Genomic DNA, 25,938 nt, shown 5'->3' with positions numbered 1-25,938 from the left:
TAAATTTCTGAGACCAAGTGAGTGACCACTAGTGAAGAGAATTCATATTTCTGAGTAAAAAAACATCTGTAGTGCCTTCCAACTTTTGAGTCTATAAGTTATCAGAAAATTACAAAATCAAAAAATGCTGGAAGTAATCTTAGAAACCATAGAGTTCAAGGACCTTATTTTACAGAAGTAGAAACTGAGAGCTAGTAAAATGCAAAATTACATGCACAGACTCACATTACTAACAAAAGCTCATGCCAAGGCATAAAACCAGGTCTTCCATCTCTGGCCAACAATGTCTTTTCACTATCTCACTGAGCTTCTACACCACAAGAACATATAAATTCATTAAGTTTTATGAAACTTAGAACTAAAAGGAACTTCAGAAGTTTTTAAAAAAGAATTTCCACAAAATTTTCCAAGAATACATTTGCTACCTAAAGAGAAGTGATGCTGGAATAAATAAAACCTGAGGAGGTTTTTAAAGGATACACTTTTGAAACTGAATAATTATTAGCAAAAATTAAAGTAGATTCTCCTTATTTATAGCAGCACACAGATACCCACCACTGCATAAATATTAAAATTGATAAACTTATAAGCACAAAATTAAAATGAATAATTAACTCATTCCAACAGTCAAGGTGACAAGAAATCTAGACTTTGCTCTGTTTTGAAGAGGTTATCAAACAGAAATTAAGATATCATAGCCCTCAGTCCACAATGGAAATCACAGGTTAATAGAGAATCAAGGGAGAGGATGGCAAGAATTACTACCAAAAAGTACCAGTGTTTGGTGTTTCATCCACAAATTTACCTCCATTAGGCAATGACAGCACTAAATGACTGTCAGCTGTGGCATCTAGAGGTCTTCCATTGTGGCTCCCTGGTGTTTCTGTGGCATGATAAGGTGGGGGTGGTGTATCAACTAAAGAAAAAAAAGCAATAAAAACAAGAAAATCAACAACCAACCAATTCCTTATGGTCAGACTGATCTCCCCCCTCCTTTGCAGTTAAATTTATAATCTCCATGGGCAGTGTCACTACAGAAGGTAAAACAACTAATGTTGAAGATGATTCTGAGCACAGACAATAGAGAACAGACAACAGAGAAGGAAGAAGGGACCAGCTACTCTCAGATTCCCAGTAAAGAATTGCTTAGTTTTCTCTTGGCTCTGGGAATTGTCAAAGGATGATGACTACTTTATGACTGTCTTTTCAAATCTAAGTTTGATAGCAGGAAAATGTCATTTTCCTCAATGACAAAACAATATAAAAATCTGCTGCCTAATTTGACTGTGTAGGAAGAAAGCTACAGACACTTTTGGGTAAACTTCTATTTTGTGTTTTTGGACAACCAGCTGTCAGTAGTAGAATGTCTATCAGGCTGTTATGCTGGTGGTATGTCCCAGGTATTTCCCTTGGAAAATGAGGGTCAGCTCCTTATACTAATAGTGAATAATCTGCCTATGATCATATTTAAAAAGAATCAGGGGTGGTCTTGAAGCCAGATCTTCATATCCAAAGATAAATGACTATTTCTTTATGTATAGTTTTCCTTTCTCCAGAATCTGATTGTGTTTTAAGAGTAGATTTGGAAGTAAGATAGAAAGGTAAGTTCTTTTTAGGGAAATATATCCCCAAAGATTCTGTAGAAAATGACATAAAGGTACATATGGAGTGAGAGAAGAGAAATCCCTTCTAAACCCTATAGTTGGCACGTACCATATTTCCCCATATATAAGATGCACCTTAATTTTGGGGTCCAAAATTTGAAAAAACATGTGTCACATAAAGTTCCTGAACTCAAGTTTTATTCATCATAAAATGTATACAACTCCTCATCACTGTCAAAACTCCCTTCCATTAGTTTGGCCCCATCTGTGTTTGATGACAAATCACTGTCCCAGGAGAGGTTCCGCTACCAGTACTCTGGTCTAGGGCTGACCAGGAAACTGGGCAAGTCTGGTGCATGGATATAGGATTAGTCTATTCTGTTTTATGAACCTGAAGCACATACTGTGTCCTCCTTGGATCAGTCACTTTTCATCATCAGTTCTTTCCTTATGCTGAACCACTTTTGTGGACACAGGAATTCCAATGTCCCTTCGCTCTTCAATCCATCTCTTCAATTCCCTCTCTAACTCAGGCCATTTAGCTGACTTGCCTCTCATAGCCTTCTTCCACCAGGGCATTTTCAGTTGGGCTTCTTCTTCCAGGAGTCTCAGATTTTTTTCTCAGTTGAGGAAGACCAAACTGATGTTCAGCAGCACAATTTCCATTCACTTTTGCAAACTAGATCACTTTGAACTTGAATTCAGAACTGTACAAAAAATCTTTTCTGAGCCATTTCTGGGTAGAACATGGTAAAACATAACCTAATATACTGCTAACAAATATGAAACAATGAACACAAAGACAACAAGCTCAAAAAAGCAGGAAATGCAAGTAAAAAAATTTCCAAACACTATATAAGATGCTTCTAATTTTTAGATCCCAAATTTTTCAAAAAAGTGTGCATCTCATACGGGGAACTATGGTAGATAAAAGTCCATGGAGAATGGCACCTAGTAGCATTAGGTATATATAGCAGGGTAGTGAATTGAACCTACTGAATTGAAGCATTCCTGGGGTTGGGGGAAAAATACCTGAGTCAAAGATAGAACAAGAAAGAAGTAAGAAGGAGCTTGTTAATCAACTTTCTTTGTATCCCCAGGGCTCAGTCAACAAACATTTGTTAAATACTATGTGGCAGATTCTATGCTAAGTGCTGAGGATATAGATACAAACAAAAAGAAAGACAGTCCCAGACCTCTGGAGAAAGTGTACATTCCACTATTGTTGGTCATTCTTTGTGACCCAATTAGGGGGTTTTTCTCTCCTTTTTTAAAAAATATATTTTATTTTTTCCAATTACATGTAAAAACAAACATAGGGTTTTCTGGACAGAGACCTTGGAATGGTTTGCCATTTCCTTCTCCAGCTCATTTTACAGATGGGGAAATTGAGGCTAACAGGGTTAAGTGTTTTGCCCAGGGTGACACAGCTAATAAGCTACCCAGTTACATTCTAACAGGATAAAACAATATATAGCAGGGAATCAAGAAGAATGGATGGTTTGGGCCATTCCTCAAAATGGAAGTGCTAGAAGGAATTCTAAATATTATTTGGCTCCATATCATACAAAGAGAAGGAGTTCGTTTTGAGGTGAGAAAACAATAGTTATTTACTTTTTTAGGAAACAAAGGAATGATCTCCCCAAAAGCTTGAAAGAGGGAAGTTACACCATAATTTACCACTGGAAAGAAGTCCCTTAATTTAACTAAAGATAGAGTTTAAAGTCAATATACATACTGCTTTAAGTAGTTTTTCCATGAGTAATTCAATATAAATAACAATAGTTAGCATTTATATAAAACTTTACATATATTATCTCATTTTATCCTCAACAATAACCCTGGGAGGTAGGTGCTATTATTATTATTATTGGGAAACTGAGGCAGGCAGAGATTAAGTGACTTGCCCAGAATCACTTAGCTATTAAGTATCTGAGGCTCAGGTTGAATTCAGGTTTTCTTGATTCCAGGTCCAACACTGAGCAAATGGTGCTATTGATCCGATTATAAAATTACTTTCAAAACATCAGAGTTGTAAGGAATCATAAGATTGTAGGATTTAGAATTGTAAATAATCATAAAGATCATTTCAAATGCAACTAGTTCAACTTCTTGTCCTATGCATTAATCTCATTTATGAAATTCATAACATGCTTGGTCTTCTAAGTGATTTAATAAAGTTAAACTTTTTACATAAAGAGATGATAATTTTAATTCCTAACAATTTTATCATATGAGGGCTGTAGAAGGAGTATCCATATACAAGAGGTCACAAATGTTAGTTGAATATACTGGAATGTTATTTAAAAAATAAAAGGTGTGAGAAAAAGCAATGCCCTGAGATAAGGGGGAAGAAAAAGATAGAATAGGATATATTATCTCACATAAAAAATGAATGAAAACTTTTACAATAGAAGAGACAACAGAGGTAGGAAAGCATGCTTGTACCTTACTTTCATGAATATGGTTTACCTACATGCTGAGAAATCTAACTTACAGGAAAATAGAAGGGAAAGTGTATATGAGAAGGGAAGGGTAGGATAGAAGGGAAGGCAGATTGGAGGAGGTGGCAGTCAGAAGTATAACACTTTTGAAGATGGACAGGGTGAAAGAAGAGAAAGGAGGAAAGATGGAGAAGATAGGATGGAGGGAAACACACAGTAATTTTAACTGAAAAAAATTTGCAGTAAGTCTGATAAATACCTCATTTCTCAAATATATAGTCCTAAGTCAAATTTATAAGAATACAAGTCATTCCTCAACTGATAACTGGTCAAAGAATTGAACAAGCAGTTTTCAGAAGCTGAAATCAAAGCTATCAATAGTCCTTAAAATGCTCAAAAGGATTTTAATAATTAAATGAGAGGTTGAAGAAAAATTGATCAGAGAAATGCAAATTAAAACACTCTGGGATACCACCTCACACCTATCAAATTGCATAATATAATAGAAAAACATAATGACAAATGTTGGAAATAATATGGGAATATTGGGACATTAATGCATTGTTGATGGAATTGAAAACTGTTAACCATTCTAAAAAGCAAATTGGAATATAAAACCATATATACTCTTTGACCCAGCAATATCACTACAAGGTATGTATCCCAAAGATATCAAAGAAATAAAGGAAAAGGAAAAGGAAAAGAACCTATGTGTACAAAAATATTTATAGCAGCTTTTTTGTAGTGGGAATGAACTGAAAATTTGGTCATCAGTTGAGGAATGACTGAACAAGTTGTGATATATGATCATAATGGAATACTATTATGCCATGATGGGCAGGATGCTGTCAAAAAAAACTTGGGAAAATGTACACAAACTGATGCAAAGTGAAATGAGCTGAACCAGGAGAACATTGTACATAGGAATATTGTATGATAATCAACTGTGACTGACTCAACTATTCTCAGCAATACTGTAGTCCAAGCCAATTCTGAAGGCCTTATGAGGAAAAATGCTATCTCTAGAGAAAGAACTGATAGAGTCTGACTGCAGATCAAAGCATTCTTCTTTTACTTTATTTTTCTTGTTTATTTGTTTTCTGGTCTGCAAGACAAATATAGAAATATGTTTTTATGACTATATATATATATATATAATACATATATGTATATACCTATATCAAATTGCCTGCCTTTTCAATGAGGGGGGGAGGTGATAGTGAGAGGAACAGAAATTGGAACTCAAAATTTTTAAAAACTATTAAAAATTATTTTACATGTAATTGGGAAAAATAAAGTAGTAATATAAACATACAAGTTGGTCAGAAATTTCTAAAAAGAGAAAAGAACTTTAAGATTTTTATATTCTTTATTTGTCTCACAACACTTCAGAAACAACAATGATTGAAAAAGTACATACTAAGTACAGTATTTACTATGTGCAAAACAAAGATGGCCCCTGCTCTCAAGGAGCTCACATTGAAATAATAGGGGGGAGAAAAACATATATAGAAGATTTCAACTGCAAGTCAGATTCAAATGTGCATCCCAGAGGTTATTATCCCCATTTTTAGATGAAGAAACTGAGGCATAGAGAAGTTAGTAACTTGTCTAAAGATACCCAGCTAGCATCATATAGACAATAAGGTGGGCTTTGAACTTAGGTCCCCCCTCATCCAAACTCTTTCTCCTGTGCCATGGTGCCACTCTAAATAGTATTTTTAAAAAGTCTCCTGTTTTTTCTACATATCTGAAGATGACTGTATTTCCTCTGTTAAGATGTCTTCTACAAAAGCAGAGAAAAATATCAATTATATTAAATATTCACAGTTCCTTCAAAAAGCTTATATGATATAGTTTTGTCAGCAACCTGATTGCTCTCCTCTGGACATGCTCCAATGTATTATCATTCTTTCTTGCCCATGTATGCCTAGAACTGAGCTCCCGATGTGGGCTGCTCAAGATAAATACAAGGGTGCTGTACATCAATACTCTATTTCATACCTCTCCTGGATATGTTCTGACTCATCCAACTCCATTATCTGCTTTAGCATAGATAATTATGAATTGATGTACTATTTTCTTTCATTTATTAATTAAAATATTATTCTGATTATACTAGATTCTGCTTTTTGCACATTGGTATACATGGAAGATGTCTTCTCTATCTCCCCAAATTTCATTGATTTATTTTCTGGTTTTTAAATGAACAGAAACTAAACTCTTGGCTATATAGGATGACCTAAGCATTATCTCTGCTCCTTAAAAATCTCAAACTAATTCATACTTATATATAGACAGGAAGAGACTGGTGATTGGTTTAAAAGTCAAAAAAATCATGAGAAAGTGCTAAGTGTATGTTGATCACTTTCCTCTTGCCAAATGATTTTATTCTAAAATCCCAGTACTATGAATTCCTAATCCCTAGAGGTGCTATTAGATATTAGTAGAATTCTCATTAAGTATATTTAGAATCAAACTGACTCTACCACATTCTTCTTCTTGTGTGGTCTTTGGCAAATTACTTTGTATCTCTGATACTCTGTTTCTTTATAAATATAAAACAAAGGTGTTAAACTAAAGGACCTCCATGGTCTCTTCTATTTCTAAATATATGATTATATGATTTATGAACATTTGTAAGAATATAATCCTCTGATCAAGCAGCTTTTAATTCTCTCTTCCCAATAGTTATCTCAGGTCATTTCTTCATCATTTCTAGATTATGGTTTTGTTTCTCACCTGTAAATTCATATGGGCTCCCTGGTCCAGATGAATTTCCTGGGGAATGAGGATAGCTTACAGTGCTGGGAGATGGTAAGAACATGTGGCTGGGTGACGATGAGTAGGTAGTGCCTGTGGGTTGCTGAAATGATTCAGGATAAGTAGCATTATGTGGCATCAGGGGCTCACTGTGGAGGGAAGTATTCCGAAACTTGGCCAGAAGGCTGAGCTGGGGGTTAAACTCACTGTGTCTTGGGACAAGCACAGGAGGAAGCACTGCAATGAGAAGGAGACATCATGGTTAGGGTGATACTTTTTTCCCTTTAGAGACCAAAAGAATCTTATGGACCACTGCTAGCTTTTTGAACTTCAAATCTGTTATTAATGATAAAATGAAACTATTTCTTAGCCCTGAGTGCAAAGATGTAAAGGCAAATAATTTTTAAAAAATAAAAAAATTAGGGGCAGCTAGGTGGCACAGTGGATAGAGCACTGGCCCTGGAGTCAGGAGGACCTGAGTTCAAATCCTGCCTTGGACAATTAATAATTACCTAGCTGTGTGGCCTTGGGCAAGCCACTTAACCCCACTGCCTTGCAAAAACTAAAAAATAAACAATAAACAATTATTTTCAAATGTACTTTAGCTGCCTATTGGTCTTGTCTTCCTCTAGAGTATCATGTTAAAAAAAATAAAAAAGAACATGATCTCCTAGATGACTCTTCCTGCAGGAAGTTAAATTGTAGAGATTCAAATCCTAAAGCCAAATGTTCTCCTGATACTCAGTGCTTACACCAGCTCCAAGGACTTTCTACACAGAATGATCAATCAGAAACAATGATGTACAGTCTAGTATTGGTCCTTTGTCCTTTATCATGTTGTTTTATATTTCTTTCTTTGTTTGAATAATGGGAAAATGAAATAAAAGAATCAAATGATAGCTTTTAAAGAGATACCAAGAGAGTAAAGAAGAAAGTGGGCTTTTCTCTTACTGTTGTTCAGTTGTTTTAGTCATGTCTGACTCTTCATGACACTATTTGGGGTTTTCTTGACACCATTTGGGGTTTTATTGGCAAAGATACTGGAGTGCTTTATCATTTCCTTCTCTAGCTCATTTTACAGGTGAAGAAATTGAGGCAGTGTTGAGGTCAACCTCAGGGTCACACAACTATTAAATATCTGGGGCCAGTTTTGAATTTGGTAAATGAGTGTTTCTGACTCTAGGTTTCAAACTCTATCCACTGCACACCTTGCTGTCCCCTTCTCTTATAACAAATAAGTTATTTATAAAACTTCTTACTATATTACAGAAGAAAACACTTATTTCTCTTATAAAAATGACAGATATAAATTTTAACATAGCTTTTTATTTATTCCATCTATCTATAGAAATAAAGATCAATTGAGAAGATGACTTTTCCATGTAAAACCTGTCCAACAAAGACCTCCCTATACATTCAGTGGGATAAAGGTTCCTTTCTAAAGACAGTTTTTAATGCACAATTTATTCACTTTCTTCACTGTGAGGAGGGATATATGGTCCTTCACCAAAATATGATAATGATAATAAAGTTTCTATGATCCAAGTTTACATGTGGCATAGTTGAAGTAGCTTGGTATTAATAAACCTCCTTCACATACTTCCCTGAGCAAAGTTTTATAATTCTGTGTGGAAAAGCATATTTGCAACCCTATAAGCTTACAATGAAGAAGAAAAGAACATGTTTTTTCTCAAGTATAATGTTACTCACATAATTATTAAATTGAGCTGCAGCTACTTTTTTCTGCTCTCATAACTCAATGCAGGTAATGTAAGGAAAAGAAACTAAATGTCAGTAATTCAGTTTATGGTATTAGAAGTTGCCTGGTCTTTGTTCCTTTTCCCCACCTCTCAACAATAAACACTAACAGTAACCAAAAATTCACTTAATGGGCCTGCTTCTGCTTAAAGCAGAATCATACAACAAGGGATAAGGGGAATGAACCTGGACCTTAATCCAGGAGACTGGATTATCCAGGATAATCCAGGAGACCTGGTGAACCCCAGCTCCAATGCTTACCTTCATTTGGACCTCTCTAAATTTCAGGGTTTAAATTTTTTTAATTCAGTTTCTTTATCTGTAAAATGAGAATAATGTTTGGGCCATCTACCTAACAAAATTTTTGGGATGAAAATCACTTTATAAACCTTGATGTGAAAGTCTTTATTTATTATCATCATTCTTTAATCTGACTCACTTATTCTATGCATACCTTGAGTATGTTTTAAATACTGTTACCAAGAAAACAAATTCTAAGATCTTTTAATCCATTTGCTTCCCATTTTGCTCATTTGGAGTCTTGACTGGGTAGTAAATATCAAAATAAATTTAAATGATGCTATAAAATACTTTTTAATGCTAAAGTTATAAGTACTTCTAAATGAAAATATGCGATAGGTTGTTGGTTGGTCTCCCAATCAACTTCAGTACATCAATCAACTGCCACAACTTCAGTACATCTTCCTCTAAGCTATAAAATTTATCATCTTAAAGCCCATCTTTGACGATGTCATTCCTCTATTCAATAAACTATAGGGGTTCCCTATCATCTCAAGAATCAAAAATAAAATCTCCTGTTTGGCATACCTTTATAACTTCTCCCACCTTTCCAGTCTTATACCTTACAATTCTCTCCCTCCCATCACCACCCCTGTGAAATCCTATGATACTGGACTTCCTCCCTTTTCCTTGAATAGAGAACTCCATCTCCCAATTCTGGGTATTCTACTGGCTATTTCCCCCATGCTTGAAAGGCTCTCCCTCTTCTTCTCTGCCTCATGACTTCTCCAGCTTCCCTCAAGTCCCAGCTAAAAACCTGCTCAAAAGGAAGACTTTCCTAATCCCCTTACTTTAGCTCCCTAAGAGAGTAGAGTGTCATTTGAATTTCTTTTTATCCTCAGCATTTAGTATAGTATTAAACCTAGGAGGAGCTTAATAAATATTTATTGACTAAATGACTGACTAAATAATCTAGATGGAAGGGGACTTCAATGATGACCTAGTTTAACCTCAATTCATATAATAACTTTTCTACAACATTCTGACAAGTAATCATCTACTTTCAATCAGAGTACTTTCAGTGAAGAGGAAATCATAGATGCAAAGTGAAAAATTAAACTTTCTGAGTGTCAATTTGCTCATATATACAATGAAGATAACAAAATTTGTAGAGCCTACCTTTCAGTGCTTGTATAAGGTCCAAATGAGATATTTTATTTAAATACAAAACTGGATATGCATTGTACAGTTATATGTTATAAACTTTAAAGTTCTATAAAAATGTCAGTTATTATAACTTCCCAAGGCACCCCACTGTATTTTTGGACAGCTCTAATTGCTAAAAAATTGGTCCTTATACAGAACTAAAATCTGCCTTTCTGCAACTTTTATTCATAGCTCCAAATTCTACCCTTGGGCACCAAGAAAAACAAATCAAATCCCTCATTCCCACAACAATCTTCTAAACATTCCAACAAGCAACTATGTCCCTCATCTTCTCTAGTTTTCTACAAACTAAATATTCCAAGATCTTTCAAAAGATCATCATTTCGCATGATTTCAAGTCTCCCTACCATCTTGGTCACACTCCTATCTGTCAATATTCTTCCCAAACTCTGGTCCTTAGAAATAGACACAGATATGGTTTGATCAAGGCACCCAGTCATCTTAATTCAACATATCCAAAGATTATATTAGAACCATAACATCTTTTTCAAACAGACATTGGCAAAAAAGAGGGGAATATCTATGATAAAGAGAAAAGATAGTCATCTCTTCAGTCCCTTGAGGCAGAATCACAGTATATTTTGTACTTCAGTATAGATGAACTTCCAGTGACTTATCTAAGCAGTTCTACAATAATAATAACAGCTTAGATATCCCTTTAAGTTTTGAAAAGCATTTTATAAGCATAATCTTATTTTATCCACATGACAACTCTCAGGGAGTGTTGTAGCCCAGGGTGAGGTGGCTAGAGGTGAGGTAGCCAGTTAGTTAAGTAACACAGTCACCAAATGTCTGAAGCACTCTATTCACTGTACCACTAGCTGCCTTGAGGTGCAAAGAGAAGTTTCAAAGGTGCCCAGAATAATTATCAAGCTACCTGCAGCATCCCTGCTTTAAGGAATGATATTCCTGAAAATGAAAAATGTGAACTTCATGGTAATTGGAAATAACAAATATCATAAAACATAGAAATCTTCCATGAAATCTTAATTTTCCTTGTTCTTGAGCTATTTACATGCAGAGGATACATGTTCTAAAATAGGTAGAGAAAAAAATGTTTCTTTTCTGCAGAGAAAAAAAGGATGACATGAGAGAATATTAAAATAAAATAGAGGTTTTTTAAAATGTCTTTATTAGATAACATTGATTCTAAAACAACTTCTAACATAATGGAACACTATCTTTCTCCATGAATATTTGTCAAAACAGTAGTTCCCTCTACATGCTGAAAGTAACATTAGGCTAAGTCTATAAGGAAGACTGGTTTACAAATATTCTTCTATTATTTAGGCTTTGCTACACTTTGAAAATGAGAACTTATCTATAGAACCAGAAAGATGGAAAGAGCTCAGAATCTGTGGTTAAAGGATCTGATTTCAAATTCTACCTCCATCTTACATTATCTATGTTCCTTAGACAAGTCATCAGCTCTCCCTAGAGTTCAATTTCCTCCTGCAGAAAATAAGGGGGTCAAATAAAAAAAACACTAATGGCTTTTTTAGCTTTTTTTTTTTTAGGTTTTTGCAAGGCAAATGGGGCTAAGTGGCTTGCCCAAGGCCACACAGCTAGGTAATTATTAAGTGTCTGAGGCATATTTGAACTCAGGTACTCCTGACTCCAGGGCCTGTGCTCTATCCATTGTGTCACCTAGTGGCCCTCGCTTTTTTAGTTCTAAATATAAAATCTAAATTTTACAACAACCCTAGAAACTCAAGGTCTTTGGCTACCTTAAAGGGCTTAAAGGGAAATGTATATAATGAATTGTTTCAATACTAAACTTCTTTCTATGAAATGCAAGATGGAGCTACCTCATGTAGATTACTGTTAAAACAAGGCTCCAGTGGACTTTTTAGTGACTTCAGTTAAATCTCAGCTTCTCTTTTAAGAAGAGATGAGGGAGAGGAGGGGAAAATATGTCAATATTTAGCTGTTCAATTCATCTAGAAATTGTAGAACTATTACTTTGTCCAAGAAATAGTCAGCTGTTTCTAATCTTTTTTGAAGACCAAGTATTTTTTTCCTTCTAGGAGCTCCCCCAAATTTGAAAGCACAAAAAGAAGGGAAGGTGAATCTTGGCGCACAGAATGTGGTGAAACCAGTCAGGAATATAAAAATATAAGACCTTTTTTATTTTCATAGAGGTTCTTGATACAAGTAGCAATGGAATAAATTTACTGTGAGTGAAGTGAAATCATCTCTTTTTTAACAATGCACATCACAGTGTAATTGTTGGGGAAAAGTTAAAGGGTCACCTACCTACCATTAGATAAAAGGTACTAACCATTTCTTCAATTTTAGTTGAAGATTTAAGAAAAATATTGAATGATGAAACCTGCTAAATTTCTTAGAGAACCTACTTAATCTTTCTTTCTGAAGCTGGCTCTTTCCACACTCAATAGTACTGGGGCTTTGATTCTCAGAATGAAGCAGACAGGTAAAAATGGGAAGGAAAGGGGCAGCTAGGTGGCATAGTGGATAAAGCACTGGCCTCGGAGTCAGGAGTACCTGGGTTCAAATCCAGTCTCAGACACTTAATAATTACCTAGCTGGGTGGCCTTGGGCAAGCCACTTAACCCCATTTGCCTTGCAAAAACCTAAAAAAAAAAATAAGGGAAGGAAAATTGACATTAAATTAACTCTCCTAATTGCCCTGTATACACAATAAAAAATAAAAGATTAGGATGAACTCTGAGGGTGTTGACATCAAGAAACAAGATGAAGAGGGTGGGAGACCTTCTTAGTCACCTTAGATTCAGAACCTCAGAGGCATGTTTTTACTCTTCCCTCTCCACCTATTCTGCTTCCACATTTCTTATCTATCCTAATTCAAGCCTTCATTACCTTTGGCCTGGACTATAAGAATATTTTCCTCTCTGGTCTCTGATTCCAAACTCTCCCCTCACAATGACCAAAATAATCTTCCTAGGCAATGTCATTCCTTTACCCCAAAACTCCAAGAGCTATTGCACTAAGGATAAAAATATGAACCTTAACCTAGAATTTAAGGGCTTCCAGAGTTAGACTCCAACCTGCCTTTCTAGCCAGAGTTAAAATTACTTTCCTTTCAAATGCTCCAAATTCCAGCAAAACTGAATCCCTGGAAGAAATTCTATTAACTTGACATGTAATTTCCTGGCTTCATGGATCCCTGGAGGTCACTCCCCATGCTTGGAATGTTTATTCTACTCATCTACCCCTTTCAGAATCCTTGTCTCCCTTAGAAACTCAGCTCAGGTATCAGTATATTCATTAAGCCTTCGATGATCTCTCAAAGTGAAGAAAAACCAAACCAAACCAAACCCATCCTTTCCTTAAATTTTCATAGTGTTGGGGCGGCTAGGTGGTATAGTGGATAAAGCACCGGCCTTGGAGTCAGGAGTACCTGGGTTCAAATCCGGTCTCAGACACTTAATAATTGCTTAGCTGTGTGGCCTTGGGCAAGCCACTTAGCCCCATTTGCCTTGCAAAAACCTAAAAAAAAATTTCATAGTGTTTTGTCTTCATTTTATCTTAATGCTCACCTTACAATATTCCTCTCTATGTATATATTGTATTCTTTGCCCTAGCATGGATGCACACATGTGTGCAAGCCTGCACACCTACACACATACAATATAAGCATCTCAAAAGCTATATCATTTTGTAGTCTTTGTATCTTTAAGACCTAGAACAGTGCCTTGTACAAAATGTGTACAATAATAATAATAGTTATAATAATTGTTGAATGGTTAGTGAAAATTACTATTAAACTATTTTACAAGTGGAAGGCATATTTTGACTTTTAATAGGTGAGTTTTTTTGAAAGTGAAAAGTTTTCTAACAGGTTTTTTTTACCATTTTGAAATTGAGTTTAGTCATTTCTGACACTTCATGACCCCCCATTAGAGTTTTATTAGCAAAGATACTAACTACAGTGTTTTGCCATTTCCTTATCTAGCTTATTTTTGAGATGAGGAAACTGAGGCAGATGACCAATAAATGTCTGAGGTCAGTTAACAATTACTCACATTTATATAGCCTTTGATTACTTGATAATTATTATCTCATTTGAGCCTTACCCCAACCCTGAGAGGCAGGTGCCATTATCCTCATTTTTACAGATGAGAAAACTGGGGCAAACGGAGATTAAGTAACTTGATCAAAATTCACAAATCTAAGGCTGGATGTGGACTCAGATTAAGGTCCTCAGATTAAGGTCCAATGATCTATCCTTTGAGCCACCCTATCCCTAGTTGTTTTGAGACCCAAGGCTACTTCTCAGTAACTCTTTTAATGAAAACCTACAAACAGACCCAGAATAAGGAAGTGCTTTTCTCTTTCACTCTCCTTCAATCAGAGGACAGTTCAGATTTTCTTAGCTTACCTGCAAACCCTAGTGCTAATGACATATTTACTCATCTGATATACATTAGACCTAGACCTACCTCTTCTACTAATGTAGGGATTTATTACCTGGGGTTTCCACTCGGCGGTAGTGATACGGGTTAATACACACTTCTTTCTGCTTTGAGCCAAATGGGAATTCACAGCACTCGAGTGGTTTTAATTCATGGTGAGACTGTAGATCTGGCCAGCGCCACACCCTACAGTAAATCACATGAGGCAGACCTTTGCGGTGGGACACCTGCAGCCTTCCATCCAAGGATCGGGGTATAGTGACACATTTACTGGGCTGGCCTGGGCAACTCAAAGCCCTCTCCAGCTCTTCCATCGCTCCTTTCTTCTTCTTTAGCTTCTTCACCAGAGAGTCAACGGCCTTCTCCGCCCACTTTTCCTCTTCATCTCCTTGCTTCCAGCCAAGCAGCCTTTTGACTGCTGGGCTAGTGAAGGAGAACAGAGAGCTGATGGGGGTGCTGGAGTGCATAAGCGGCAAGCAGAGGATGGTACCCTCAGACAGAAACAAAAGATTTCCCTTCTCTGACTAAAGGTCAAAGAGTGTCATTCGAGGAATCTCAAGAACTGTCCATATATACAGTTGCTTCTCTGCTTCTGGGAGTAATGGTGACAGATTCCAGTTGGGAAGGATGTTGTTTTTTCCCCAGTAACCTGAAAGTACTGGAAGGTCCTAAAAAAAAAAACCAAGAAATCACAATGAGAAGGATCAAAGTGATTTTCAGGTTCTCTTTATTGATTGGTCATCTCCAAGATAAATTGGGGGAATTCAAAGATCTTTATTATTCATGTATAAAATCCATTTTCCTTATCATGGATTTGAGGATAATTCACTTCTAAAGATGAAAAATTTAAATCCTGACTACATGTTATCAACAAAAACTCCTTTCCAAGTGTCCAGAAGAGTTCAATCATCTCACTTTAGAATTTACATTCCCAATACCATAATGCTCATGGCCTCAAGCTGGACCTTCTTTCCAGGGCTTCCTCCCCCTAGAACATTCATCAGCCCCTCCCAGATGTGCTTCAAACTTTCTCAAAGTCAATATCATGTTTCCCTATAAGATTCCTTCTCCTTGTCCCTCCAATCTGCTTTTCACTCTTGTGTGTGTGTGTGTGTGTGTGTGTGTGTGTGTGTGTGTGTGTGTCTGTTGACTTCTTCCCTTATACCGTAAGCTCTTCACTATACCAAGATAAGGTTGAAATGAGTACTGGATTTAGACAAAGGATGATACCATTAGTCAATTAGGAGAACAAGGAATAGTTTATCTGTCAGATATATGAAAAGGGGAAGAATTTATGACCAACCAAGAGATAGAGTCCATTATGAAATGCAAAATGAATCATTCTGATTACATTTAAAAGTTTTTATACAAACAAAACCAATGCAACCTAGACTAGAAGTAATGTAGAAAGCTGGAAAACAATTTTTATATCTAGTTTGTCTAATAAAAAACTCCTTTCTAAAATGTAGAGAGAACTGTGTCAAATTTACAAAACAAGTCATTCAACTGAAAAATGGTTAAAGAATGTGAACAGGAAGTTTTCAAATGAAGAAATTAAAGCTATTTATAGTCATATAAAAATGTTCTAAATCAAATTAAAACAACCCTGAGATATCAACTCAGATTGGCTAAAATGACAAAAAAGAAAATGACCAATATTGGACAGGATGTGGAAAAACTGGGACACTAATACACTGTTGGTGGAGTGATAAACTGATCCAATCATTCCAGAGAGCAATTTGTAACTATGCCCAAAGGGTAATAAAATTGTGCTTATACTCTTGGATGTATAATACCACTACTAGGTCTTTATCCCAAAGAGATCATAAAAAATGGAAAAAACTCATATGTGCAAAAATATTTATTGTAGCTCTTTTTATAGTGGCAAAGAATTAGAAATTGAGAGGATGCCCATCATTTGGGGAATGGCTGTACAGTGGTAGATGAAGGTAATGAAGTACTATTGTTCTATAAGAAATTATGAACAGGCAGTCTAAAATCTAGAAAGACTTGCATGAACTGAGGCTGAGTGAAGCAAGCAGAACCAGGAGAACATTGTACACATTAATAGCAGCTTTGTGAGATGATCAACTATGATGGACTTAGCTATTCTCAGATATTCAGTGTTCAAGGACAATCCCAAAAGATCTGTGATGGAAAACATCATCTAAGTCCAGAGGAAAAACTATGGATGCAGTTTGAATGAAAGTATGATCTACTGAGTGAAAATATTAATGAATGTATGAATACAGAGCAAGACATACTATGTACATTTTTTAAACTTTTATGTTTTTTCTTTCTTTCTCATGGTTTTCACCCTTTAGTCCTAATTCTTCTATCACAACATGACTAAGAATCCCAGGACCAGTGCTATAAAATCCCCTCCATTTCAAAAATTCTGCTATTCTTTTTATTTTGTCACCAAATTCTATTAACTTCTCCTTTGAAATGCCCTTTCTCATTTCAACTGCCAACATTTTAGAAGAAGCCTTTCATATCATTTCATATCTGAATTGTAATCATTAAATTTGCAGGATACACAAGTCTAGAGAATCCACCCCAAATGTTCACATGACCTATTTGTGCCTGACCTGTGGTGGAGCATTCTGAGCTTATGTTAGTCTGATCAGCCACAGTTGGACACATTGTAAAGTCATTTTTGTACCTCTTTGATAAACCCTAACTAGCCTTCTCTTTTTTGTATACTTCTACCAAATTAACCTCCCTAAAACTGTTTTCATCATGTCATTCTCTCTGACAATTACAATAGTTTCGTTTTGTTTTTATTCCCTGGCAAATTGCATAAACATTCCAATCAAGCTTTGAAGGGCCTCTATAATTTATCCTCAATGTCTTCTATCTTATTATTTTCCAACACCTACTCTCTGCTCTGGTAAGTATAGTCTCTTTTACTGTCCTCCATACATTTAGTGTTCTTCCTGCCTTCAAGCTTTTACTCACACTGTCTCTCCTGCCTAGAATGCCCTTCTTCATTTGAATGTAAAATCCCTAGCTTTTAAAGTCCTTCCCTAACTGACCCCTTCCTACCTTCCTGGGATGCTTATATTTTAATATCCAACAACAATGGCCTCTTCATTTGGGGACTCCATTCCTTTTCACTAACTCTCTTGCCTGGATTATTTCTCTTCATGTCTACTCCTGGTTTCCGTCAAGACAGCTTGGATTCTGCCTTATACAAGATATCTTCTTGAAGGTCCCTTCTGTCCCCAGAGTTAGTGCTATCCTTCTGATACTACCTCTCATTTACATTTTTCAAATTTTGTAGTATATAGCTATTTGCATGTTGTCTCCTCTATTTGAATGTGAGCTCCTTGAAGGTAGGAACCATGTCATTGTTTCTCTTAAAACTCCTCACTCTTAATTATCACAACGGCTGGCAAAACAAATGCTTGCTGACTGAGAACAACAGCCTATTTCAAATCTCACATCTTCCAGCATGCCATCCCTAAATATTCCAGCCTAACATAATCTCTCCTTTCTCTGAGCTCTTAGAATACATGTCATATGTACCTAAATATAGCTATATAATTATATATACATACACACCTTATAACCATGTAGAGCATGTTTTTTTGTTATTGGTTTTGGGGGGAGCTCACAGGAATCTGCTCTACCAATGCAGAGTAGTAATTGTTCTGCAACTTAGAGACAGTTTTAAAGAGTTACCAAGAGGGTGCTGAGAGATTAAATGACTTGTACCACAAGGGTGGTAGGAGTAGTATGCAGACTATTACTTCACTGAACCTACTTTCTCCAAAGTTACAAATGTGATCAAACCAATGGCTTTTTCTCAATCCTCATACTCCTCTTCGCAGCCTTTGACACTGTTGATCATCCTACTTTCTCTCTTGGGAGTATCTTGGGACACCACTCTCTTCTTGCTGGTCCTTTTACCTGAAAGACAGACTCTGTCTCCTTTGCTGGATCCTCTTCCAGATCAGGACTTCTAACTGTAGGAGTCCTTTGGGGAGTTTGGGCCCTCTTCTCTTCTCCCTCTATTCTACTTCACTTTAATCATCAGTTTTAATGAATTTTATTGCCATGTCTGTATTGATGATTCTCAAACCTACCTATTCTGCCCTAATCTCTCTGAAGATTTCCAATCTTCCATATTCAATTGCCTTTCAAATATCTCAATTTGAGAGCTCAGTAGATACCTTAAGAGATAGAGTGCCAGGCCTAAAGTTAGGAAGACTCATCTTCATGAGTGTTAAGTTCCTGTTGGCTAGATGCTCAGGATATGTTAAGTACCTGCCAGCTAGCTTATCCTTAGTGAATGTTAAAGGGGCAGGAGTCAAAGGAGACAAGTTCTCCAAGATCTCTAAATCTCCAAGATCTCCATTTATTTACCAGAATACGAGTGCAAATATCCTCCCTAGTCCCTGGTCCACTCCCACTCAGCTTCTTGAACTCAAATCTGGCCTCACTTACTATGTGACTCCAGACTAGTCACTTATTCCTGTTTTCCTCAGTTTACCATCAGGAAAATGAACTGGTGAATGAAAGGGTAAACCAAAACCCCAAATGAGGTCATGAAGAGTCCAATATGAATAAAATGACTGAGTCTTCTGGACTCCAAACCTGGCACTCTATCCACTGAGCTACTAGATGCCCAAATAAATGTTAGTTATCATCATCATCATTATTATTAAAAGGTGCAAAACTTCTGCTTAATAGAACATAAGGCCATAGTGAGTACAACTTTCAAATGTGATTGGGAAAGAGGGAGATTGTTGCATATCTATAATAATTTTTACATCTTATCTAAAGTAAACACATTCTTATCCCAAGTCTGATAGCAACTGGTCAATAAATTCTAATTTATTGATTATATAGGGTATAAAAACTTTGGTATCTTTTATCTGGCATATTAGCAGAATGTTGGAAGAAAAAAACAGATCACCTTCTCTACATGTTCCATGTCTATTCTAATGGGGCTTTTATCTTAACTCCTAGTCACTGTTATACCATCTTGATCCTTTCTGTCTGGGAAAAGGAAGAGGGAATACAAATTTATTAAGCACCTACTATGTGTTAAAAGCTTTACAAAATTGTTTTATCTCATTTGATCTTCACAATAACCCTGAAAGGTAAGTGCTATCATGATCTTTATTGTATAGTTGAGGAAACTGAAGCAGACAAAGCTTAAGTGACTTAGCCATGGTAAATGTCTGAAATGGAATTTGTTTTTTTATTTTATTTTATTTCATTTCATTATTTAAAGCAATGAGATTTAAGTGACTTGCCCAAAGTCATACAGCTAGGCAATTATTAAGCATCTGAGGCCAGATTTGAACTCAGGGCCTCCTGACTCCAAAGCCAGTGCTCTATCCACTGTGCCATCTAGCTGCCCTCTGGAATTTGAACTCAGGTCTTGTTCACTCCAGACTGTATCTACTTTGTCACCTAGCTGCCAATAATTCTCCATTAGTTCAAGTGCTTTTTACCTCATTCTATTCCATCTCTGCTATCACTGAATATCAAAGCAAATTTCATCTTGTTCCTTCCTGCTCATTACAAATCTCCTCTGTAACACAGGTTAAAGATTGCTAGAATCAAAAGATATTTTAAAAGAACAGCAGATTTCATTAAGAAAAAGAATTCACTTCTTTTCAGCCAAAATCTAGTATTTCTATCTATCTGTCTATCCATCTATCTATATCTATATCTATATTTATATCTATCTATCTAAACCACAAAACCTATGTCTGTCCTGTTATCTTCTTGAGTTAGGTTTTTAAAAAATTACTAAGCTTCTATCCAATCAAAAAAATCAACAAACATTTGTTCAGTACCTATTATGTACAGGTCGCTACTTAAGTTCTGGCACTAAAAAGACAAAAATGGAACAATCCCTGCCACAGAGGAACATTCTATAATTAGTAAAAATCACAAGATACAAATAAAAATGTACATAAAATAAGTATGTACAAAATAAATGCATGGTGATTGTTTGAAAGGGAGGTATTAGTAAGGAAGGAAGATAAGGAAAAGCCTCAAGAAGAAGGTGAAATGTGGGTGAACATAACTCTTTTATGCTTACTTTTTTATACTTATGTCTAACTTTTCTCCCATTATATATATATTCAGATATGAATATACTTTTTATAAAGTTACAATTGACCTCTATTAAGTCCACTCTGCTTTTTTGACAAGGTCTGGAGGTGACCCTAGTTGAGGTGTAGATTCTGGGTGTTAGCATGCTAGAAAAACTTGGAGGAAAAAACAGAATAAATTTTTTTTCTCATGAAGTCTATTCTTGTTAAATACAGAAAGGCTCACCCTCTGTATGGCAGTCATTAGTCAATAAATTCTTTAGCCCACAACAACTCAGCAAGCAAATTAAAAATACAAAATGACCCTCAGGTAATGATTAGGGTAGAATGGTAGAAGAGAAAAAGGATATTTTAAATCCCAGTTTTTAGAACATCTATAAACAAGACCTTAACAGTTGGTACTAAAAATATGAGATCTTTGTCTAATGTCTAAAAGCAGAGGCAGATATTCTCACAATTTATAAAATTCTAAAACAAAAGGAAATTGCCTTTGAAGAGGCAAGTAAAGGAGATGACAGGACCAATCTATAAGCATTTATTAAGCATACTATATTTTAGACACCTGGCTAAGCAACAGGGTTACAAAGGGAGGGAAAATGGTCCCTGACTTAGAAGCTGACATTCTAATGGGGGGAAACATCTAAGCAAAATAGGTACATCCAAGACTTATAAACTGTAAATAAGAGGTAATCTTAAGAGGGAAAAATGCTGGCAGTAGGGAAAGTAGAAAAGGCTTCTTCTTGGGGAAAGTCAGTCAGTCAATAGCATTACTCATGCTTACTATGCCAGAGCCTGTGTTATATGTTGAACTTACAAAATAAGGAGCCCACAATCTGATGGGAGAACATAGTGGAGAAAGTTTAAAAGGAAGAGTAGAGAGGATAAGAAAGGGGTTTACAAAAGTCCAGAGGAGTGCATACCAGTGGGACATTATGAAATAATTGCCCTGGTTGCCTTCCTTATATGGAAGATCTGGGAGGAGTGATCCACTGTCCTCTCTCCACCCTTTCCAATCAGGCAGAGGGTACAGAAGAGGGGATGCTTTTCTGAGTTGATGGGATCTTACAGGTTGATGATAATCTGAAGGAAAGTCCAGAAGTTTAGTTAGGTGGAAAAAAATTTTTTTCGATAGGCAGGATTGAGCTGAATCCCCAAGGAAACCAGGAGGCAGAATTGAAGAGTTTAGGTATAGGATACATACAGTAAAAAAAAACGAAGAACTAGGAGAAAGTATATCATGTTGTTGCTACATTGTAGAGTACATAGAGAGAAGAAATATATATATACACAAATACTGGAAAGGAAGGAAGGGGACAGGTTATGAAGGATTTTATATTTGATATTAAAAATAACAGGTTAAACTGCTAAAGTTTATTGAGTAGGAGAAATAAAATTTAGGAAAATCACTTTAGAAGCTAAATGGAGGATGGATCATAGCAGGAAGAAATAAGAGCTATTGTAAAAGAGAAATAACAGGATGGGGCAACAGACTGATATTGAGGAAGGAGTATGAGAGAAAGAAGAAATGACCAAACATGGCAGTAGATTGGTTATGTGGATTGTGAGAGAACATTCAAGGATGCTGAAAATCTGTATGACTGGGGGTAGAGCCAAGATGGTGGCATGAAGGCAGCATTTCCCGAGAACTCCTTCCCCAGGGAATTCCAAAAGCTATCAATTTATGACTGTAGCAAAAATTTAGAGGGGGCAAAACCCACAGAAAGACTGAGTGATACATTTTCCCAGTCCAAGATAACTTAGAAGTTCTGAGGGAAGGTGTGTTTCACCAGGACCAGGAGCTGGAAAAAACCCCGGTCGCAGCACAGCCCAGGAACAGCTTGAAAGGGCAGGGAGAGAATCTTGCTAGATAAGAATGAGTGTGAAGTAAGGAGCACTGGCCACAGAACCTGCAGTGAGAATCAGGAGAAACCAGTCTGCACCTCCAGGGCACAGCCCATAGATGATAAAAGGGGTCAGGGGAGACTGCAGAAGTTTCTCTGCTCTCCCTGGGGGCAGGACTCTACTGTTTGCCCACACTCAGATCCAGGTTGCCATTTGGTCTTTCAAACTAAGATAGCCCAGCAGGATTCCTCCTTATAGTTCCAGGGCAGAGGGTAGTGCTATTGTCATCTACATATCAAAGCACAAGCAAGAGAGCATAAGACCTTGGAGGAATAAAGGTCCCAGTGGGGTGTCCCAAAAAAATCCTCCAAAGCCTTGGAAGTGCTATAAATTAGTCTTGGGAAGAGACTAAACCACAGAAAAAGAAGAATCTGACCATAGAGAATTACTTTAGTCCCATGGAAGATCAAAACACATACTCGGACAATGAAAAAATCGAAGCTTCCCTATCCAAAACCTCCAAGAGAAATAGAAAATGGGCTCAGACTATGGATGAGCTCAAAAAAGACTGAAAAGCAATTAAGGGAGGCGTAGGAAAAATTGGAAGGTGAAATGAGAGCAATGCAGAAAAAAATCATAAAAACCAAATCAACAGTTTGGTGAAAGAAATACAAAAAAAATACTGAAGAAAATAATATGTTAAAAACCAGTTTGGATCAAATGCAAAAAGCAAAACAAAAGGCAAATGAGGAGAAGAATGCCTTAAAAAGCAGAATTGGCCAGCTGGAAAAGGAGATAAAAAAAGTTCTCTGAAGAAAACAACTCCTTCAAATGCAGAATGAAACTAAAGGAAGCAGATGACTTTGCAAGAAATCAGGAAGAAATAAAACTTTTCCAAAAAAAGCCAAAAATTAGAAGAAAATGTGAAATATATCATTCAAAATCTGTATGACTGAAAGGTTGGTGGTGCCTTTTGATTTTAATAGGTGAGTTTAGAAGAGGAGAAAGCATTTTGGGAGAGGGATAAGATAATGACTTTTACTATGTGACCAAAGGAAACAAGAAACATCATTTCAGGAGCACTGGGTCATTCTGTACAAATATTAAATATTCACAAAAAAAGACTACTATGAAGAGAATCATAATTTATACATAGTTTATTCAAGTAAAAATCTTCTAGGAAGAAGTTGATAGGACACTCCAAATTAAATCAACATGTTGATTTAACATTTCCACAACTTCAATGCAAAGGGAGCATAGTGAAAAACATTCAGAAATACATGGTTGAGAAGCCAAATCAAAGGCTTAAGAGATAGTGTAACAGATATGGAAATGTAGGCAATATGGAAAAATAGTTTTTAATCCTTTTCCAGACATTTCCTAGCTTTTGTAGTCTTGAGCACTTACATTTTCTGATTCTCACTTCCCACCCTACTCATTTATTTATTTATCTATTTATTTATTTGTTTGTTTGTTTGTTTTAGGTTTTTGCAAGGCAAATGGGGTTAAGTAGCTTGCCCAAGTCCACAGGGCTAGGTAATTATTAAATGTCTGAGGCCGGATTTGAACCCAGGCACTCCTGACTCCAGGGCTGGTGCTCTATCCACTGTGCCACCTAGCCACCCCTCACCCTGCTCCTTTAAAATGGACACAATCATATTCTTTAGCCCAAAGGGTTGTAAATCTTAAATGAAATAATGAACATAGTTTGGTAACCTGAGTGCTATATAATTATGAACACTTTAGAAGAAACACACCTATATGTTATAAATATTTTCTTGAAGAAAAGTTGGAGATGTTTGATATATTTAACAGGGAGATTGACCAATGGGTTTCCTGTCCCCCAAACACAGACTCTGTGCTCTAACTGATGTCAGCTCTGGAGAAAAGAATGGAAGACTTAGTCCCCATGAGGTACAATGATCTCTGAATTTAACCTTGTGCAGGTATTCTGGCAGCTGACTTCAGGAGAAAGAAAAGAATTTCTGATTGGCTTCTAAGCTGGAGCTGATTTGCAGAAAAGACTCCCATGAAGGACAATTTGGGCACTCCTTCTTGCCTTGTGGAAGATATGCCAAGCACCTTTGAGTTCAGAAAGGCTGATATAGCACCCAGGAACCTGGAGTTGGAGTCTGTGCCAGAGTTTGCTATAATATTTTTGCATCAGGATCCAGACCATTAATGAATGGGAGGAATGCATCCATCTAATATGCCACATTCAAAAATGAACTTGATGGAGCATATTTCTCCAGTAGGTAAATTAAGCTTGAGTCTACTTTCCTCAAGGAATGACCATGAGAGAGTGTGCTTGAGGGGAAATGTTTGTACTTTTGTTTTTGCTGTATTTTCTTAGTACACATTGCTATGTAAAAGTTAATTGATATTAATTGGTTAGATGAAATTGAGGATCAATAAATAGCTAATGATATTGGGCAAATATTCCCTCACAATCACATTGAAATGCAGGTTTTAGTTGACAACATTAGAGGACTGCCCATAAAACCTCAGGAGCTCTCCTAAAGCCTTGAGAGAGAGAGATAGTCTTATTTTTTGGGGGGGGTCTCAACTCTCTACTGTGAGAATGATTTAGTATAAGGACCTCCCAGAACTTACAAGTTTCAGATGGAAAAAATCAAATTATATTACAAAAATGAATATATTCTAATAAACAGGAAATGGTTGGTTACTGATATGAGTCATTTTATGAATCAGTTGCTAAGGTATAGTCAGGTCAACACCTTTTTAAGAGCAAAAGATTAAATCAACACCCAGTTAAAAGCAAGAATAAAAAATGAAAAGATAAGCACTCAATCAAGACAACACCAACTAACTCTCTTTAAATAAGCTAATGATGGCAATAAATAGGAAATAACAAATGGATAAGAATCAACAAAGGCCATCATTTCCTAAGGAAGCTTAACTGATGTAAATCAATAGCCACAATGAGGAAACCATGAATCTATAAGTCACATGAGCCAGGAAACACACTTGATATCCTAGCCAAGATGATAGTATGGCAGCCAAGGGCAACACTAGTTTAAAATATAAATCAATTTGTAAAATTTTACAAAGGAAGGTCATAAACAATACAGTTTCATAAAATAGTGAAGCACAAAAGGAAAAAAACCAAGTTTACTGAAGCTTAATGGGAGATTGAACTAAGGTAGCCTATCTTAAAGACATTTAAGGGAAAGTAAGAAAGAAAACAACTGAAAGGATAATCAACTGAAAATGGAATTAACTATAACTAATTCAATTTCTGTTGTTTTTCAGTCATTTCAGTCATTTCAGACCCCATTTGAGGTTTTCTTGGCAAAGATACTAGCATGGTTTACCATTTCCTCCTCCAGCTCATTTTAAAGATGAGGAAAGTGAGGTAAACAGGATTAAGTGACTTTCCCAGGGTCACACAGCTAGTAAATGAGACCATATTTGAACTAAGGAAAATGAGTCTTTCTAACTTTTGGCTGGCACTCTATCCACTGTCCCACCTAGCTGCCAACTAATTCAATAATAAATTTTTTTTAAAAATTATTATCAGTGGATACAACATACTTGAACAATAACATCACATTCCCCCATATGC

At 36.2% G+C, this 25,938-nt stretch overlaps 1 protein-coding gene across 2 annotated transcripts in view; it reads right to left on the bottom strand.

Annotated features, from left to right (window-relative positions):
* The window catches only part of SMAD9 (SMAD family member 9), a 109,274-nt gene that overhangs the window by 17,074 nt on the left and 66,262 nt on the right, over nt 1-25,938 (bottom strand). The window contains exons 2-4 of one of the 2 annotated variants that reach the window (XM_074217274.1): nt 14,489-15,101; nt 6,791-7,048; nt 806-916 (exon numbers count right to left, since the gene is read on the bottom strand). In XM_074217274.1, the coding sequence (XP_074073375.1) occupies nt 806-916; nt 6,791-7,048; nt 14,489-14,900 (781 nt within the window). In that variant the 5' untranslated portion in view covers nt 14,901-15,101. The remainder of the gene's footprint in view (nt 1-805; nt 917-6,790; nt 7,049-14,488; nt 15,102-25,938) is intronic. The other variant, XM_074217275.1, reaches the window with a different exon arrangement.

Source organism: Macrotis lagotis, chromosome 1 (genome assembly GCF_037893015.1).
Source record: "Macrotis lagotis isolate mMagLag1 chromosome 1, bilby.v1.9.chrom.fasta, whole genome shotgun sequence".
Taxonomy (NCBI): Eukaryota; Metazoa; Chordata; class Mammalia; order Peramelemorphia; family Peramelidae; genus Macrotis; species Macrotis lagotis.
The sequence above is the reverse complement of the archived record's forward strand: the minus strand, read 5'-3'. Positions and strand labels throughout refer to the sequence as shown.